The sequence below is a fragment of the Pimephales promelas genome, chromosome 5, assembly GCF_988280905.1.
Source record: "Pimephales promelas chromosome 5, fPimPro1.hap1.1, whole genome shotgun sequence".
Classification (NCBI taxonomy): Eukaryota; Metazoa; Chordata; class Actinopteri; order Cypriniformes; family Leuciscidae; genus Pimephales; species Pimephales promelas.
The window spans coordinates 16504098-16524004 of NC_142773.1; the positions used below are offsets into that span (position 1 = coordinate 16504098).

A 19907-nucleotide genomic window follows, 5' to 3' on the forward strand; every position below is an offset into this window, starting at 1 on the left:
TTTATTTCCACTTTTCAAATATAATCTTAATTTTCATTGATAATAAATGCCTTTCTGATATGTGATTGGATAACACAGTCTCATCCCAAAAAGTCATATGACTGACGTCTTGGGACGTCTTTTGACCATACGTCAACATCCGCCTTTTTAAATGACGATCCCGGGCCGTCATACAACTGACGCTTTACCTCTAACGTCGGTTAGGTGACGGGGGGTTTAGGGATAGGTTTAGGTCTGGTCTAGGGTTAGGATCCTATAACGTCATCTAACCGGCGTTTAAGGGTACCCTAAAAAGGCGGATTGACGTATGGTCACAAAACGTCCCAAGACGTCAGTTATATGACGTCTTGGGATGAGACTGTGCTGGATTGGAAGGGAATAGAGCGAGTTTAGCAAAAGGCGGAATCAAACAATTTCGTCAAATCTTTCAGCCACATGCCTTACCCCTACGCTTCTGTTGCCCATCCAGCGTCTTCAGTGATTTTGTCTGGCCCAACCAGACGTCAGAGGGCGGAACTAGTGTAAATAGCCTCTGCCAACAAGGTATTTGTTATTTGTTATTTGTTATCAACTTAAATAATTTATTTAGTTCAGATACCTTCTTATTTTGAGTTTCTGATGATTAAATCAATCTCCTTCATTGTATTAACTCACTTTTTCCAGTTCAATCAACTTAAAATTTTAAGGCAACCAGGTTACTTATTATTATTTTTTAAATTTCTCACTAGAAATTACATCAAAAGTGGAAAACGGCCAAAAAACATACATTTATGCAGAAACTGACCACCAACTTCAACTTTCAAACGCCATCTTAATTTTTTAACCTCATTGTCGCAGAATCGAACACACAGAATTGTGGCATATCAAAAGCAGCAAAGGATACACATATGAAGGCTTCAAAAATCGATCAGATCAAGGTACCTCAGACAGGAAGTTAAGATTTGGAAATGCCTTGATGCCTTCCTACCTTGGATGCATTCTCCGAAGGCAGCATTTATCAGCTTTTGGATGCCGCCATGGTCTATATTTATCTGCTTTATGTTGAGGACAACCTTGCTAGCTATACTGGTGTTACCTCATCCAAGTTAACAGTCATTGAAGTCATCCTCCAGTCATCACGTTATCCACGTCATCTTCCAGCCATCCCTTGTCTCAGTGTTGTTCCCTCATGTGTGTGTGTGTGCTTAAGTCAACAACACAAGTCTATCTCATCTGCAAACAATCTCAAGCTTCATTACTTACCTATTTATGCGTTGTGTTTCTGCCATCTCTGCAAATATGTTTCGTTAACTTTTACCAATCCTGGTCATTGAGCTGGTTGTGAAAGAAAAGGACTTCTGTTACTTTCATGAGACAAACATTCAGTCATGCTTCTCTTGGATTTCGAGCAGGCTCTGTCAACTGCGGTTAGAAGACTGTCATGAGAGCCGCACACCAGTAAACAATTGTCAGGTTTCAAGGCAGGGGTGGTGATTTTGGATTAGTTTCGGTTTTTCTGCGGAATGAGATTTGGCGGATATCCTATATCAGCACTTTTACTTTCAGACACTCTTTACAAATGAGTCCAGGATAGATTGTATGAATCTCTTCATTGCCCGGTTTTTTTTACCTCAGGAACAAATCCCTTAACTAGACAACAAAAACGAACCGAAAACATTTCCATTAGGAGTTTTTCTTTTTTTTTTTTCAGCTGTACTTTTTCATTGGGAGACAATCTCAATAAGGTATATTGATGTCTCTGCACATTTTTTCGTGCTGTTTTTGCTTCATGGTCTTCCTCCATTATTCATTTGCAGCCCGTTTTTAATCTCCAGTGGGCTGACTCAGAATTCATTTTCCATTTGTAGAGTGTTCCCCCTGTCTGCTCTTGTCCGTAGCATTGATTAAGTAGGTCCTTGTGGAGAGGAAATTATGTTTGGGTTTTAGCACTTTTTACACTGTATTTTTACTAATCTACCCAGTCTGGGAATTTGAATGAAGTTTCGCTTAGTTCAAGTGGGATTACGGTTTGAGTTTTGTGATCCCTGTGGCTTCTCATAGCAGTCTTCACATTTAAATTAAATTTGCAGGAGTGAATAATGAGGATTTGTGTAAAATCCAGCATATGGTTACTGAAAATAAAACCAAAGTCACCAAAAGTTGGTTTTATTGGTTAAAAAAGAAGTATTTTGTGAAATATCACTGCAATTTTTAATATCTGTTTCTATTTTAATACATTTGAAAATGTATTTCTGTGATGCAACGCTGAATTTTCAGCATCATTACTCATTACTGAAACATGAAGGTGACTTGACTTTGAAATAATTCTAATATGCTGATTTGCAGCTCAAGAAACATTTCTTATTATTATCATTGTTTAAAACAGATGTACTGCTTATTTTTTTATTTAATTTTTGGAAACCACATTTCTCTGATGAATAGAACGGCATATTTTATTTAATTGATTTTGTTTGTAAAAGCCTTTACTATCACTTTTGATCAATTTAATGCATCCTTGCTGAACAGTATTAGTTTCTTTGACCCTAACTTTTGGATAGTGTATTGAGACACTGCAGGATAAATCACAGAAAATGTACTAGACCAATTACTAAAATGGAAGCAATTGAATCTCTACTGACATTTAAAAGCAGTTTCATGCTTATTGGAATGATTGAATTTCACGTGGCACAAAACCAATTCCTTAATTTTTGATAGATTTGATTTGTTGTTCCAGTTGAGTAAAACGTTTCATTGTCCATTAAAACATTTTAAATAAACCAACCCATTTATTTCAGAACTAATAATTGTCCCTAAGACTTTTTCAGTTGTCTTGCTATAAACAGTAAGTACTGAGAACATTTCCCCTAATTCAGTGCTGAAAGATTTTCTTTCTTCATGGTTTCACAGCTGCCTTTTTTAATTTTAATATCACCCAAAAAGTGATTTTTACAGAAGATTTCATTATAACTAAGTCCCCAAGTGCCAATAACTGGCACACACCCTTCTCTTTTTCTATTTTTTACTTACAGTCAGTTTATTACACTAAATCCCAGTGCTGAACAGGTGCAACTCAATAAATGACATCAGGTTGGTGATAAACATGAGATGCTGTTGATCAGTTTTCCTGCCTTCTGAGTTTCCATTTGCTATTTATTCAGCGCGAGACTGCATTGTTTTACCTTCGGAGAGCTGGTAAAAGGACCAAATAATCCAAATCCGTGTCTCCTTCTACCCTTGAACCTACTCTAACTATGCGTTTGCGAGCCTCCCTCAAAGGCACCATCATAGTTTTCAATCAATTAAAGCTGCAGATCAAACACTAAGCAGGGTCTGGCATCGCTTGACTGTGTTTCTTTTGGGAGTGGGTTCAGATAACAGTGTGAATGAAAACCAGCTTACTGGGGGGGGTTGGGCACGGGAATATTTTACCCAGGCTGTTCCATATGACTGCCACACCGACAGACTCTCACAAACTATCCGGGGAAATAAAATCTGGCTTCACCATAACACAGACTCCAGCAGAAGTATGAACCGACATACGATATTTGGGCCCTCGCATACAAAAACAAACCATGTAATGGTCTTCATGACTTCCATGTGCATATTTGAAACTCTAGTCCCCTGGACAAGAGGGAGGGCTTCTTCAATTTGCCTGTAATTGTTTATGTGCAAATTGTTTACAGGTACAGACACAGATGTTTACTGATATCCATTCTGAGCCTGCCAGTTGTCTTTGAAAGAACACACATCTGGTTAAAACTTCAGAAAAGCACCGAAATCTGATCTTCTTTCAAAGGTAGAGGGCATGGAGAAAGGTCCCCGCCGCCCGCTCTGATTCCTGTCAGTTTCAACGTCGCTTCCCCTTTGCACGTAGTACCTGTATGGAGTCATTAGATGCTAATTTACAGTACGCTTGAGTAAATATTACCAGGTCAATGCGTTCCCTTGGGCCAATAGTTTGCATTAATGAATTATATGTCACCCACTTGGCTGTGTGGCCACATCTCGTTCCATTAAGCCCGATATTAATCCACAGAATGGCTGCAGCCCAAATTGAAGCCCTTGTCTGCGGTGCCAGAGGCCGATTCAAAGGCGGTGCCAGGGCTCAGAGACAAGTACAATAAATAAAGCCTTGTAAGTGCGTCGTAAAAATCACTTATCCTCATTTTGCGGTGGGCCAAGTTGCTAGAGGGCAATCAACTAACATTTGGTCAGCAGGAAATTGCTCAAATCTGTATGTAATATTCAGAATAAAGCACGAATTCCTCCCACATGTTGCCCTTCTGATTCAATCTGTTGAGAATTAAAAGAGCACAGGAGAGAAAATCATAAATGGCATATTTTTAATATCTTAATAGGTTCTCCTAGATGGCAAACTGATTCATTGTAAAGCAATTTCAGAAAACTATTGTCCATCATTGTACTTATTACGCAAGTTAGGGGGGAGTGGGGTAAGATGTGCCAGTTGGTAACGTATCTTGGCAACCGTAGACTTTTATTGTCATGTGAACATGTATTTTGGAACCAGCCATCATTTCTGCCAGACTGTGAAAAGGAGAAGCACATGGGAGGAGTGGAAGGCATCATTTACTTTAAAAACTGTGTTTGGCTTGTCAAAGACGTTTTTTTTAGCATAGCAGATGTAATGCCTGTTACATTTAAGCAAATTTGTCAAGGTCTAAAAATATGTTTGATGGACATTGGTGATTTAGCAACGTATAAAACCATTCAAATCGTGTAGCTAAATGTTAGCCTGAATTGCAAAGCTATTCATTTATTTATTTATTTTAAATGGCAGCTATATGGGACAAAGTGAGCCAAACAAGCTGGGGTAAATTGAGCCAGCATTGAAGTTAAGCTAAATCTCTGAAGTATAAACTGGTATATATGTATGTATATAAATGTACAAGGACACAAAATCCTTCTCTTATGAACCAGAATATGCTTAATACCTCTGTCCTTTTTTCAGAATGAAAAAACATTCATTCTAATTCAGTTTTTATTTAATTTTACCCAAAAAAGCTCTCTGTTTAGTCTGCTTGGAAGGTTACAACTTTGGTGTTCAACATATTGTTTCAGAAATGCAAACAATTAAATAAATTGAAACTTCTTCTTGATATGTTTTATGCCTTTTAAGTTAAAAGAAATATGATTATTTATAAAAGGAAATTTTATTATTAAATTAGGTTTTTTTTTTTTTTTTTAAATATCATCTTTACAATTTCACATGGGTTTGATTTAGATTCAGACGGTCAGTTTACACCCATATGGTGCAACTTACCCACGGACTCGGATCATCTTACCCCAAATTGTGCCAACAGGAACACTTTTTTTTGGTCATATGTATTCTTTTTTTGAACACTTTTTTTTTTGTCATATTCTGCTCATTTAAAATGATAGGGAACAACCTGAAATTAGTTTAGATACTTTCATTGTAACCTCATTTCCCCTTATCTTTAGGATCACAAGTAAAATACCTCACTCTCCCTATATATATATATATATATATATATATATAGCCACGTTTGGCTCACTTTGTATGTATGTATATATATATATATATATATATATATATATACAAAATGGGATACTCATCAAGTCTGATAAAATCTTGTGCAAGGTAGACATCTAGTGGTCTTCCGTCAGCGTAAAATGAGGGTAAATCAGAGGATTAAATCCACTCTCTGCTCATTTAAATGGACTTTAATAATATCGAAATGTTCATTATTTTTTAAAAGAAGTATCATAGATACCATACAAACGGAATAAAAAATGCTTCACGCAAAACACAAATAGATTCCAGATAGGAAACTGAATTACATAGCCTGGGATATAGGCTATTGGTTCTGGATCACTCTTTATAAAGAAATGCAGCAGCGTGCTTCACTACAGTCAAAAATACTTCTAACGTGGAAGTGACATGCCTACACTAAATGGGTTTTAGGGAAACTGCCCTTCAACACTGAACAAACGGCACATTCATGAGAAGCAGTCAGTCAGTCAGCGGTATAATATCTCTGGAGATTTCACTCCTCTTCCTCTCTGAATGTTACATTTGTTCAAACGCGCCTCATACGATGAGGATTATAATCTGGAGCATCTCGAGCGCTTTCCTGTTCAGCGTCATTTTTACGCAACGACATCGAAGGTATGTGGAATATACTAAATCCATATCTAGATGCCTGTATGTCAAAATAACACTGAGCTCGAATTAATGGAAATACGCTGAATTCTGTTTGCTGTTTGGTTGGTGACATTATCTATTAGTTCCCGTGTGTTATAGCCCACAAACTTGACTAATTTGTACTACTAATTAAGGAACAAAACATATTAAGCATGCTGTTGTTCATTAATTTTACTTTGTAGCTACTAATAAAGCACATGATTTTGAAGTAGCATACTTGTGTGTTTCAAACTGTGTGTTTTCCCATTTGTCCTCATTGTAGACCAGTTTTTACATGTGGCGGGAACCTCACTGGAGACACAGGACTGATTGGGAGTCAGGGGTATCCTGGTGTCTACCCACCCAACAACAAATGTGTGTGGAGAATTACAGTAAGGACAGATGCGTGGGAGATATCAGTCTTTAAATGCCTTTTCTGTCAAAGAAAATATTTCCCATGCACCATAAATCTCTCAAAAAGTGTCGTCTGGTCTGGGTTGTTGCTTACTGTCCCGAGCCGCATTTTGGCCCATATTCTGATCCTTATTGTAATTCTGTAGATTTCCTCTGTTCTCTGTTTTATAGTTTACTAGGCAAGTAACAATACACACTTCACTGGCAGTACACTTCAACAAGCCACACTTTTTGAAATATGATTCATGCATAGCACAAATAGGTTACTCGCGTCGCGAGTAGCTCTTTTTGAAAATCAGCTGCAACCTTATAGCATTTTTGGAGAGTAATCTAATGAGTAAAATGTTTTGATCGTGGATTTGAAAATTGTACTTTTTTTATTTCCCAAAAACCCTGATAACCAACTACTTTCGCAACTTTCATTGTTAAAAGTGTTTTCCGAAACCACATTTTCCAATGAACATTTGAAAACAGCATTGCAAATTTGTGTGGCTACCATCATTTCCCCAGATTAAATGGCACACGTGTACACACTTGGGCATCCAACATGTTGCTGGTTTGTGGTTTGCCCCATCTTGGACCACTGTAAATTCTCACCACTGCTGACCGCAAGAAACCCACTCAAGTCACCTTGCCATAACAATTTGGCTCTTGTCAAAGTCGCTCAGATCTTATTCCTGACATTTCTCCTGCATCCAACATGTTTATTACGTGAACCGATTGTTTACTTACAATCTAATCCACCCAGACCGTAATATGTGGCCTCGTTAGGAGATGATCAACAATATTCGCTTCACCTGACTTACCATAATAGACTGGCTCATCAGTGTTCATCATTCCATTTTCAGAGTTTTCTGTGTACAGACGATCTCCATTCACACGGAAAACTGAAAATGACTTAAAAACGCTTTATTCTGCGTCCTGGCCATTAGATGGTGATTAAACTATAGATTGAACACGTAATATGCATGTGTATGACATCATCATCTACAGAGAATCACATTTTTGTTGTTTACACAAAGACCGTTTTCAAAAATGTGCGTTTTCAGGCCCCCAAAACGCCGTTGTCGTGTAAATGAATGGCCAAAACTCATAAAAAGTTTTACGTTTTTAGTTGAAAGTGCTGTTGTGTAAACAGCCCCTAAATATACATTTCATTCTAGATCAAAAATAGCACATAGTTCTCAAATGCCGTCTTCATTACAGCTGCATTTTGGAGAATTGTAATCTGCATATAACCTACGGAAGTACAACAAACGTACTGCATAAACTTGATCAAAAACGTGGCTTTCTGGTGTTTCGTCTAAATAATCCGACATTAATTGCGATTCTGAATTAATTAATTAACAGATGTTATTACACCACCACCTGTGTGTTGCTTTGTTACTTGTTACTTTGATTTCGAGAAACAGATGAAACTAGTTAATTTATCGCTGCATCATACTATGGTAGTTAGGCAACGAGTTACGCTATATGGGGAATTTACTCCTAATCTCATGAGAAAGAGTAACAATTTTACATTTTGTGGAATTGGTGGCAAATTTATTAAAAACATTTTTTTTTAAGTAAGCAACCTTAACCCAAAACCTAAACGTAACATTAAAGCTACACTGTGTAACTCTTTTAGTTTATTCTTAGCTAAAAACACTTAGTTATTTCAAAAATATGTGCTCTTAAATGTATATTTACTTCGTTCAAGTAATAAAGTATTCTCGTGAGTGTAGAATATGCCATTGAAAATACAGACGGGTAAGGGGTTCTAATGTCGGTCACCATGTTGACCCTCCATCTTGAAAGTGCATTAGCCAAAGAGGGCAGACTGATCTCATGAAGTAGCGTGTGTATTACACGCCAATTCGTATTTCCATTTTTGGCGTGCTATCAAGATACATAATCGCTTTTCAGCGTGTTTTTGAACACAGTTGACTTAAAGTTATTACTGTATATATAAATATATGACTTACCTCAACCCCGTCCCTAAACTTAACCGTCACTGGGGTTAATGGCATTTATGAGTGTTCCCTTACCATCCTAGGAAAAAAAGAGATCGCTCCCTAGATGTAGATCTACATTTTGCTTCGTTTCGCACGGACATTTGACGGCGCGTACAGACACGCGGAATCACTCGGACGTTAATGGCGTAGACGTACACGCATACACGCGGATAGCTCAAAATGTGTAGCGATAACACGCCACTTGACTCGAAAGTGGCATGTATGTTTACGCAAAAGTCATGATGTCATGTTGAAGAGGGACATACCCGTTAATTAAAGTTTCGCCTTTCGCGTTTACGTTTCAGTTAACACTCATGGACGAGGTCGAACTGGAAGCCATGTTAATCTTGGACTACATTGGCCACCGTAGGAGTTAAAACGAAATCGGAATTGAGAGGAACAGAAACTAATGGGGGTAAAAATCACACAGTGTAGCTTTAAGCAAAACGAATGAATGATATTCTCCACCAATATGGCAAAATGTAAAATAGTTACAAGTTGCCAAGGGACTGTGTTGACTAATCTCAATTAACCGTCTACAGGTTCCTCAGGGGAGGGTCGTCTCCCTCTTGTTCCGGGTTCTGGATCTCGAGAGTGATAGTCTTTGCAGATATGACTTTGTTGATGTTTACAATGGCCACATCAACGGGCAGCGTCTCGGCCGCTTCTGTGGTACTGTCAAACCCGGAGCGCTGGTCACCAGTGGAAACAAGATGCAAGTGGTCATGGTGTCAGATGCCAACACAGCTGGGAGTGGTTTCCTTGCTGTATACTCAGCGATTCGCCCAAATGAAAGAGGTAAAAAGACTACCAACTTATTACCAATCCAAATATAGTAAGTGGCCCTTCCCTGTTATTTCAATTCAGCTCGTGTTTTGTTTTGCTCATCAGGTTTTTTTTTTTTCTGTAAATGCACACTCAAATTTCCAGAAATTATTTCAAAATGCAGCACTACAGACCTCAGTATTTTCAAATAAATCTGCAATGATTTAATGTCATCAGACTAATATGCAATGATTGTTCACGGCAGGTGACCGGTATTGCGGGGGTCTTTTAGACAAGCCCTCTGGGACGATAAAGACCCCTAACTGGCCAGATAAAGACTACCCAGCAGGAGTAACATGTGCCTGGCATATTGTTGCTCCTCAAGACCAGGTGTTCATTTATTATTTCTATCAATTCCAGATCATGTCACAAGTCATGCATCATTGACATCACATTGACAGGATGAGTATGAATAAACATCTTTTTAAATTGCTTAGTAACTTCCCCCCTCTCAGATCATTGAGCTGAAGTTTGAGAAGTTTGATGTGGAGAGGGACAGCTCCTGCCGCTATGACCATGTGGCTGCGTTTAATGGTGGAGAAATGAATGAGTCACGGAAGATCGGCAAGTTCTGCGGAGACAGCCCACCCATGTGAGACCCTCAGTCCATCACACATACACCATTTACCACTCGTTCACTAAGCAGAGAAACCACCACAGACACTGACCTCGAATTTTTAGACTTGTTGATGCTACATTATTGCATGTTTTCCCCCCCATTCAAATATTTTCATGGCGAAGTTCTGTTAGCGAACACCCTGACGCCGCTCACAGTGCTGTATGTAAATACACTCACTTAAAGGATAATTAGGAACACCATACTAATACTGTGTTTGACCCCCTTTCGCCTTCAGAACTGCCTTAATTCCTACATGGCATTGATTCAACAAGGTGCTGAAAGCATTCTTTAGAAATGTCGGCCCATATTGATAGGATAGCATCTTGCAGCTGATGGAGATTTGTGGGATGCACATCCAGGGCACGAAACTCAAGTTCCACCACATCCCAAAGATACTCTATTGGGTTGAGATCTGGTGACTGTGGGGGCCATATTAGTACAGTGAACTCATTGTCATGTTCATGATAACAATTTGAAATGATTCAAGCTTTGTGACATGGTGCATTATCCTGCTGAAGTAGACATCATGGATGTGTACATGGTGGCCATAAAGGGATGGACATGGTCAGAAACAATGTTTAGGTAGGCCGTGGCATTTAAACGATGCCCAATTGGCACTAAGAGGCCTAAAGTGTGCCACGAAAACATCCCCCACACCATTACACCACCACCACCAGCCTGCACAGTGGTAACAAGGCATGATGGATCCATGTTCTCATTCAGTTTACGCCAAATTCTGACTTTACCATCTGAATGTCTCAACAGAAATCGAGACTCATCAGACCAGGCAACATTTTTCCAGTCTTCAACTGTCCAATTTTGGTGAGCTCTTGCAAATTGTAGCCTCATTTTCCTATTTTTGTAGTGGAGATGAGTGGTACCCGTTGGGGTCTTCTGCTGTTGTAGCCCATCCGCCTCAAGGTTGTGCGTGTTGTGGCTTCATAAATGCTTTGCTGCATACCTCGGTTGTAAGGAGTGGTTATTTCAGTCAAAGTTGCTCTTCTATCAGCTTGAATCAGTCGGCCCATTCTCCTCTGACCTCTAGCATCAACAAGGGATTTCGCCCACAGGACTGCCGCATACTGGATGTTTTTCCTTTTTCACACCATTCTTTGTAAACCCTAGAAATGGTTGTGCGTGAAAATCCCAGTAACTGAGCAGATTGTGAATTACTCAGACTGGCCCGTCTGGCACCAACAACCATGCCACACTCAAAATTGCTTATATCACTTTCTTTCCCATTCTGACATTCAGTTTGGAGTTCAGGAGATTGTCTTGACCAGGATCACACCCCTAAATGGACATATGTATATATGTATGTTTTATAACAAAATAAACACACAATAAAAATGACAGCGGTGAGAAAGCAGCAGTTCACATTACGTTTAATTTATACAGCACTTTATACAATAAATTGCTTTAACGCAAACAGCTTTACAGTATTAAACATAAAAAAACAGTGTCACTTTCAATTAGAATTACACCAATGGTAGTTTGGTTTGTTTACCAGTCGGAGCAAACTTTTCTGAAACCAAACTCCACACGATTTTTATTTTAGAACGGATTATGTTCGAAATGATGGCACACCAGTTTATCCTTCGATTTGCTTGAAGTATATTGGGGCCTTAATTCTAAAACTCTTTTATACATAGACTCTAATAGCGCAGTTTCAAGGTATATAAGTGATAAAACATTATGTCTTGACGTATAAATGTCTAAATACATGTTAAATAAAACCTACTTCACATGAAAAACTATATTGCATCAACTATATTGTGATATATCGTTATCGTGAAATAAAATTTCTCTCACAGTTGGGAGTTTATATCACACAATTCTGACTTTATAACTCACAAATACAAGTTTATATTTCACAATTCTGAAAAAAAAGTCAGAATCGTGAGATAAAAATCATTATTATCTTTTAAATTGTTTCATCATATGGTGGAAACAACCTTGCAGACAGAATTGCAAAATATAAAGCAAGTTATAAAGTCAGAATTGTGATATATAAACTACATCAAATATATCATTCAATTCTGACATCATAACTCACAATACTGAGTTTATATCACACAATTCTGAGAAAAACAGACATAAAACCTTTTTATTTTGTGGCGTAAAACAAGCTTCCATATTGCCCACATGTCATTTCAAACATTTATTTATTCATTTTGTCTCGTAGGCCAATTTATTCGGATGGCAATCATCTCCTCATCATGTTTCTGTCTGACCTGAGTCTAACTGCGGATGGATTCATCGGCCATTACCGCTTTAAATGGAGGAGTCTCAGCACAGCCAGCGCCCCTCTCACCCCCATGAGCACCATCCCACCCACCACACGGCCCGCAGGTCAGTCCACAGCCCACTTTCCACAAGGTTTCATTTCAAATGAAAAATGCAAGTAGCGGCACGGTGTAAAACTGCTGTATATTATAGAAATAAACGTGTGTAGGTAATGTCATTGGAATGTATTAAAGATTTATTATGTTTGGTTCATATGGAACGCATTAGTTTGGTCACATGGGAAGACTAATGTGCTTCTATTTTGTTACTAAAGTGCTTTAACAGAAATAAATGTATGTGACTTTTGCTGTGTTTTACATTGTATTTTAGTGTACAAGGACATGCTGCAGATGAAAATCTTTTTTTGCTCTCTTTTTTTTCAAAAAGCCCTTACATATTCAGAAGGTCTTTGCAAGCAAAAATGCAAAAGGACTGGAACAATTGAAAGCCACTACTGCTCTAGTAACTTTGGTAAGTGGCCGTTGTGTGATTGAAATGTTTTTGCTTTCTGCAAACCCAAATAAATAATTGGAGGAATTCTGAGAATTTCTTCTCGAGGTTATTTTTCACATTTTCAGGACTAATGCATTAAACAAATTAGTCTGATACAAATATACGCTTCGTAGTGAGTACACATGTACTAGTAGTATACTTGAATGTGTCCTATAAACATTCAAATATGAATATATGTATGTTACATCTCTAACATTTTAAGAGATGTAACACCTCAAAGTGACATAAACCTATTTGAACTGACAGAAATATTTCACTGTTGTTTTTTTTTTTTTTTTTTTAAGTTAACTAAAGCTCTCATTCCCCGCCTCTGTTTTAATAATGTTTATAGATGGAAAATGTGTTCAGGCCGATACTGAGACTCAGCTCTTTCTTTTTTTTAATAATTGCAGTGGCAGTAAAGCTGCTGAGCGCAGTAAAAATGACAGCAGGCACAACAAAACTATACATACTTTATACATAACCATGCACATGCAATTTTATGCATTTGTTCAAAGAAGAAACCCTGATTCTGTGAATTTAGTCTGTTTTTCCCTCCCCACAGTGATCACCGCCACCCTTATCTCGGCAGCCATGAGGGACCACAGCATCCTCGCCACCTTTTCCCTCATTCACCTTTACAAGGAAGGAAGTTTAGCCATTCAACAGGCTGGGAAGACTATGAGCACAAAAGTCACGGTCCTCTGTAAAAAATGCCCTCTAGTCAGAAGAGGTGAGTATCTTCACACTGACCATGATCTACAAGAACCCTAACCTTAATCATTTTAACTTAAACCAGAACAGCCAGCGACTTCAGCAGATGTTTATAGTTGATTGAGGTGGATTTTGGAAGGTGATAGTTTGCAAATTTCGAGCCCACCCCCAACCCACCAGAATCCTTTGGCTACATTAGTGGTGTTGAGATATTTCAGGCAGGATATGCCATTTCGGCGTCACGGTGTGTAACTTAAGCTCGCTCAAGAGAGGGTCTCAGTCGGTTTCCTTGAATCGTGGACAGCTAGAATAATAATTCTCTTCAACCCCATGGATGGTATGTGACTTTATTGGTGCCATGCTTTACCTCAGCTCACTTAGTGTCGAAATAGTAAGCCACTGCTCGGAAACTCTGAAAAGCAACGGTTTTGTTTTGAGGGGGGAATTTCTAGAAAATGTGCCATGGAAGAATTTGCGTTAAAATATGCAGGAATTGTTTTTTGGCAGTTCAGAGGAACAGTTTAACATTAATCATTTGCGGTGGAATTTTCTTTTTGTTGAAATGAAAAGCAAGGGAATATTATTTGCTTTGGCTCATGTTATATTAAAGCAAACGCGGCTGTGTTCTTCAATAGTTAAATGTGTTATATGTGTTGACTTTGGTAGTGTGTTAATTGAGGTAATATTTAGAGTTAATATATTCAAAATTTACTAAATTAATAGTAATTACAAATGTATTTAAATATATGACATAAAAGTTTAAATAAAATGACATTAAAGTATAGGCATATACTTCAGTTTACCACAAATGTGTTTGTCAGCCATTTGACATTACTTTGAATTAATTATAAAATTATGTAAATTATGAAATTATGCTGAGTCCTACTTGGGTCAAAAAACACTTGAAACTAACATGTAATTAAGTGCTTGACGCACACACAAAAAGTTAGGATCCAAATGCATTTATTGGGCAACCCGTAAACGTAAATCCAGGCAGGCAAAAGGTCAAAGTCCATACAAAGCAATCCAAAACAAGAGAACCCAGACCTCCAGACACAGTGTGACATACAACAAGGACTACGTATTTATACACACAGAACTAACAATCATGATGGGGAACAGCTGGGTGTAATTAACCGTGATGAGAGCAGACAAGGATTGTGGGAAATGCAGTTTCTAATGTGAATAAAACTGTGGGGGAAGATGACCTCTAGTAGACCCCAGGGAACATAAATCAACACTGTGACAATTACATTCAGTTTGCACTTAAAGGTGCAGTATGTAATATTGAGAGCTAGCGGTTAATTCAAAATATTGGAGAGAGTCGTTTCCCCGCCCCCTCCTGCTCAAACTCGACGCTCATGTGGGTTTCCTGACTGAGGAAAAGCACAATTAACAATGGAAGGTAATGAGCCTTAAGGCCGAAATTTACGCACGTTCAAAAATAAATACGACCTCACGTTATGTCAATCACGCTTGCACACCACCTCCGAAACTTTCGTCCATCATTAAAAAAATCGAATGGGGTCCGATTTTTTAGAGTTTTTCGCATCCGTAGGTAGCAAGCAATTTGATTGGTGTTTTGACAATTCAGAGCAACCAAATCATGGATACGAAAAAACGCGTCCGAAAATTTCGGACTCAGTGTGCAATGGCTTTTACACTGTAGCCTAAGTTGTTGAGCTGATTAATTCGTATTTTAATATGCCATAGAGCTTTTTAGATGATGCCGAGGAATCTGCAATCTGCAATCTCTGACCTACAGTAGTTTGTTAGCTGGCTGTCATGGCTGCAATAAAATAGTGTTTTCCACTAACTGGCAACCCGGGTGTCGAAATACTATTGGCTATTTTTTAAAATAAATTGGTTATTTATTTATTTTTTTTGTTTAGTACAGTCAAAAAAGTACATACAGTAATTTTTATAAGTACATTCTTTTAGAGTATTGTTTCATTATATATATATATATATATATATATATATATAAATATATAAAATGAAATATATATTTCAAGTAAAACATATTATTATGAATATATTATGAATACATATATAATGAAAAAATATTATATTTGTTTTGTTTTTTTCAGGGCTTAACTACATTGTCATGGGACACACAGATGAACAGGGACAGGGTATTGTTTCCCCTTATAACTTTGTGATGGCCTTTAAAACCAAGAAGCAACGGGATCTGGGAGTGCTGAAGAATATTCGCTGTTAATGTGCTGGAATCTGGATTTCTATGACCTATAGTATTCACTTGATGTAAGTGCATTTAATATTCATACTTGAAGGACTCTTCCAGTATTTAAGACTGCTATGACTTTTTCACATTTTCTCCCACAATAGAACATTTGCAAAAACTTTAAAAAATAGTTTGTTTCATTCTGTCTTTTTTATTTTTTAAGGAACATGACTTAAATATCTTTGACAACATAAATCAACGAGGCCCTCAAAATCATAACTTCTAAAATAGTTCTTAAAAAACATAACTTCTAAAATAGTTATAGTAAAAAGCACTTTCCTTTAAGAGTTGGACTGAAGATCTGAACTGTTGCAGAGCATGAGGAAAAATGAAGGCACTCGCTACAACAAACTGTCATTTGCAGTAGCTGGGGGGTGCTGACATTTACGAGAGCGGCGGACATGTTGGCCTTTGTATCTGACATTTATCTAATCCATAGTGTTGTAATGAGTGAACGAAGATTGAAGATGACAAAATGAAATGTTGTCAAAATGAAGTGCACTGTAAATTGCTTTTATGTCAGATGGGGTTACTACAGAAAGTTCCTATGTCACTCGTGCGATGCAGTATTTTATTTGAAATACTGAATGCTCTTGTGCAGCTCAGAAACGTGTTATAACTTGATTTTTCAAACAATGGGAAAATAAAATGAAAATTGAGTGGAAATGAAAAGCTAGAGTTTGCTTAGTGTATATGAGGGAGTCAGTTTAATTTCTATTATTTTTCAACTTTTAAATTAGTTATAGCATAGCTTACCTTCTGGCCACAGTTCACCCCATGTTTACCTAATGAGTAACTGCAATTTAGGAAAAGTACTATATTTTGTAAATTTAATATATTATACAGGGTATAATATTGTATTATTATGTCATGGGACATGATCATTTTCTATAGTCTTTCTTCACAAAGACTGCAGATCATTTTTTTTTACTTTCCTTGTGAAAAAGAAGTGCAATTTAGCATAATTCTAGATAACATAGGCCTACTTATTATGGAAATACAATACTTTAAAATAATATATACTTGAGTGTGAAGTGAATATAATGATTGTGGACACTTAATTGCAGGTTACTTACAGTTAAATTAAAGTGCATTATTGTTTAAATTTGAACTTAAGAGTGATTTTGACCACTTAAGTAGGACTTAAGTACATCTTAATATATAATTACATAATTACTTCTCATTGTCTTTGAAGTATGGTTAAAGTGTAATGTGTACTACTGACAACACAAACTAAAATATACTTTTATTGACATTTTATTGAAACAACAATATATCATATATTGAATTATATATGTAATTACATGTGTTTGTTGAGAAGTTGCAATTTAGTACATTAAACTATATAATAACTTTCAATAAAATATTAAATATAAAACACACTACAGTTAAATTAAAATCAAGTATGTAACGTGTGCTTTTTGTATGTTAGTCAACACATCAAAATAAGAGTACAATGGCCTTTAAAGTAAAACCATTAATTTTACATTATTACAAAGTGCACTTGTTAAAGGGATACTCCACTTTTTTTGGAAATAGGCTCATTTTACCACTCCCCCAGAGTTAAACAGTTGGGTTTTACCGTTTTCGAATCAATTCAGCCGATTTTCTACGGAAGCCCTGAACCGCAACCTAAAAAAAAAAAAAAAGTCAGTAAAAAAAAAAAAAATCTTAAAAAAAAAAAAATCTGTAAAAAAAAAAAAAAAAAATCTAGCATTTCGAGATTAAAGTCGAAATGTTTCGAGATTAAAGTCGAAATGTTTCGAGATTAAAGTCGAAATGTTTCGAGATTAAAGTCGGAATGTTTCGAGATTAAAGTCGGAATGTTTCGAGATTAAAGTCGAAATGTTTCGAGATTAAAGTCGAAATGTTTCGAGATTAAAGTCGAAATGTTTCGAGATTAAAGTCGGAATGTTTCGAGATTAAAGTCGGAATGTTTCGAGATTAAAGTCGAAATGTTTCGAGATTAAAGTCGAAATGTTTCGAGATTAAAGTCGAAACATTGTGCATTCATAACAGTGCGCGTCCACTGGCTCAGAGCGCGCGCGTGTGTGTGTGTGAAGTCGAACTGCCATGGATAAACCCAAAATAGTAGCTTTTCGGTCTCCTTTGATGAAACAAAACACACACACACACACACACACACACATACACAGTGTGTGAAACTCGCTATTGGCCATTATGAATGCCTGTGTGTGCGGCAATGTGAGACAATGGAAAGCACACACGCGCAGCTTCTACGCGATAGCGAGTTTCATACTGTGTATGTGTGTGTGTGTGTGTGTGTGTGTGTGTGTGTTTGTGTTTTGTTTCATCAAAGGAAATTCAACAGGTGCCAATCTACCAGCATTAGGCTACCATTATAGGACGTTATAAAATATACTGCGCCGGAATAGACTTTAGCATATAGGAAAACCAACACGGAAAACACTTTTCAGACTGGATGGAGAAATCCAGCTTTATGAATGAATGAATGAATGAATGAATAGGGCATTTATAGCGCTTTCATATATGCCTACACTCAAAGTGCTTTACAATCATATCACAGAATCTCTCCTCAACCATAAGTGGTTATTAAATCTTAGGAAATCACAGGATCCGGCCAAATGATTGGATACAGAATGATGCACTTAAAATGTATCCAGAGCGTATTTACGGGGAAGAGGAGACCGAACAGTTACTGTTGTGTTCTCGACCCAGATAGTGTTGACTAGACGAGCACGAAAACACCTCAGTAGCACGTGTGACGTGTGTAGAATTTTGTTGAAAGCCCAGATAAAAGTAAAAAGCTACTATTTTGTGTTTATCCATGGCAGTTCGACTTCACACACACACGCGCGCGCGCTCTGAGCCAGTGGACGCGCACTGCACAATGTTTCGACTTTAATCTCGAAACATTTCGACTTTAATCTCGAAACATTTCGACTTTAATCTCGAAACATTCCGACTTTAATCTCGAAACATTTCGACTTTAATCTCGAAACATTTCGACTTTAATCTCGAAACATTTCGACTTTAATCTCGAAACATTTCGACTTTAATCTCGAAACATTTCGACTTTAATCTCGAAATGCTAGATTATTTTTTTTTTTTCACAGATTTTTTTTTTTTACAGATTTTTTTTTTTTTACAGATTTTTTTTTTTTTACAGATTTTTTTTTTTTTTACTGACTTTTTTTTTTTTTTTAGGTTGCGGTTCAGGGCTTCCGTAATTTTCTGATATTTAGAAGAATATCAGTAACCAGACAGTTTCTGGTCTCATTGACTTCCATTGACTTCCATAGTATATTTTTTTCCTACTATGGAAGTCAATGAGACCAGAAACTGTCCTGTTACTGATATTCTTCTAAATATCAGAAAATCGGCTGAATTGATTCGAAAACGGTAAAACCCAACTGTTTAACTCTGGGGGAGTGGTAAAATGAGCCTATTTCCAAAAAAAGTGGAGTATGAGTATCCCTTTAAGTGTACTTAAAAGATTAGTTTACTTTTAAAAAAAAAAAAAAAACTTTGGTAACACTTTATTTTACAGTGTCCTTGTTACATATGTAATGTACTTACCGTAATAATAACAGTAAATTATGCATTATTACATGCAATTAACCCTCAACCAAACCCTTATCATACCCTAACCCTATAGTAAGTACAGTACATGTAGTTGCTTAATATTACTCAGTACAAAAATATATAATGACATTGTAACAATGACACCTTCAAATAAAGTGTAACCAAAACTTTGCTGATAATTTACTCACCCCCATGTCATCCAAGATGTCCATGTATTTCTTTCTTCAGTCGAAAAGAAATGAAGGTTTTTGACGAAAACATTCCAGGATTTTTCTCAATATAATGGACTTCAATGGGAACCAAACGGTTCAAGGTCCAAATGAGAGTTTCAGTGCAGCCTCAAAGGGCTTTAAACAACACCAGACGATAAATAAGGATCTTATCTAGCGAAATAATTGGACATTTCAAACATAAATAAAAAGGCTTAAGTTTTATAAGCACAAATGCTTGCCTTTCTCTGTTCTGTGATGCATGTTCGTGACTCTCCTGTTCAAACTCGTCCATCAAAAGGAACAAATTTTTTTTCGAGTCATTTTGTTCATTTCGTTCGTTGAATTAACCAAACGACTCGAAAAAAGATCCGTTTGGTACCCAATGAAGTCCATTATA

At 37.0% G+C, this 19907-nt stretch overlaps 1 protein-coding gene across 1 annotated transcript; it reads left to right on the top strand.

Moving 5' to 3' along the window:
* Positions 1-5886: 5886 nt before the first annotated feature.
* On the top strand, positions 5887-16972 carry pcolce2a (procollagen C-endopeptidase enhancer 2a). The gene is made up of 9 exons (XM_039661255.2): positions 5887-6127; positions 6426-6534; positions 9093-9348; positions 9581-9705; positions 9831-9967; positions 12180-12346; positions 12668-12751; positions 13338-13505; positions 15577-16972. The coding sequence occupies exons 1-9, from the start codon at positions 5961-5963 to the stop codon at positions 15705-15707; spliced, it is 1344 nt and encodes a 447-aa protein (XP_039517189.2). The 5' UTR covers positions 5887-5960; the 3' UTR covers positions 15708-16972.
* Positions 16973-19907: the final 2935 nt, after the last annotated feature.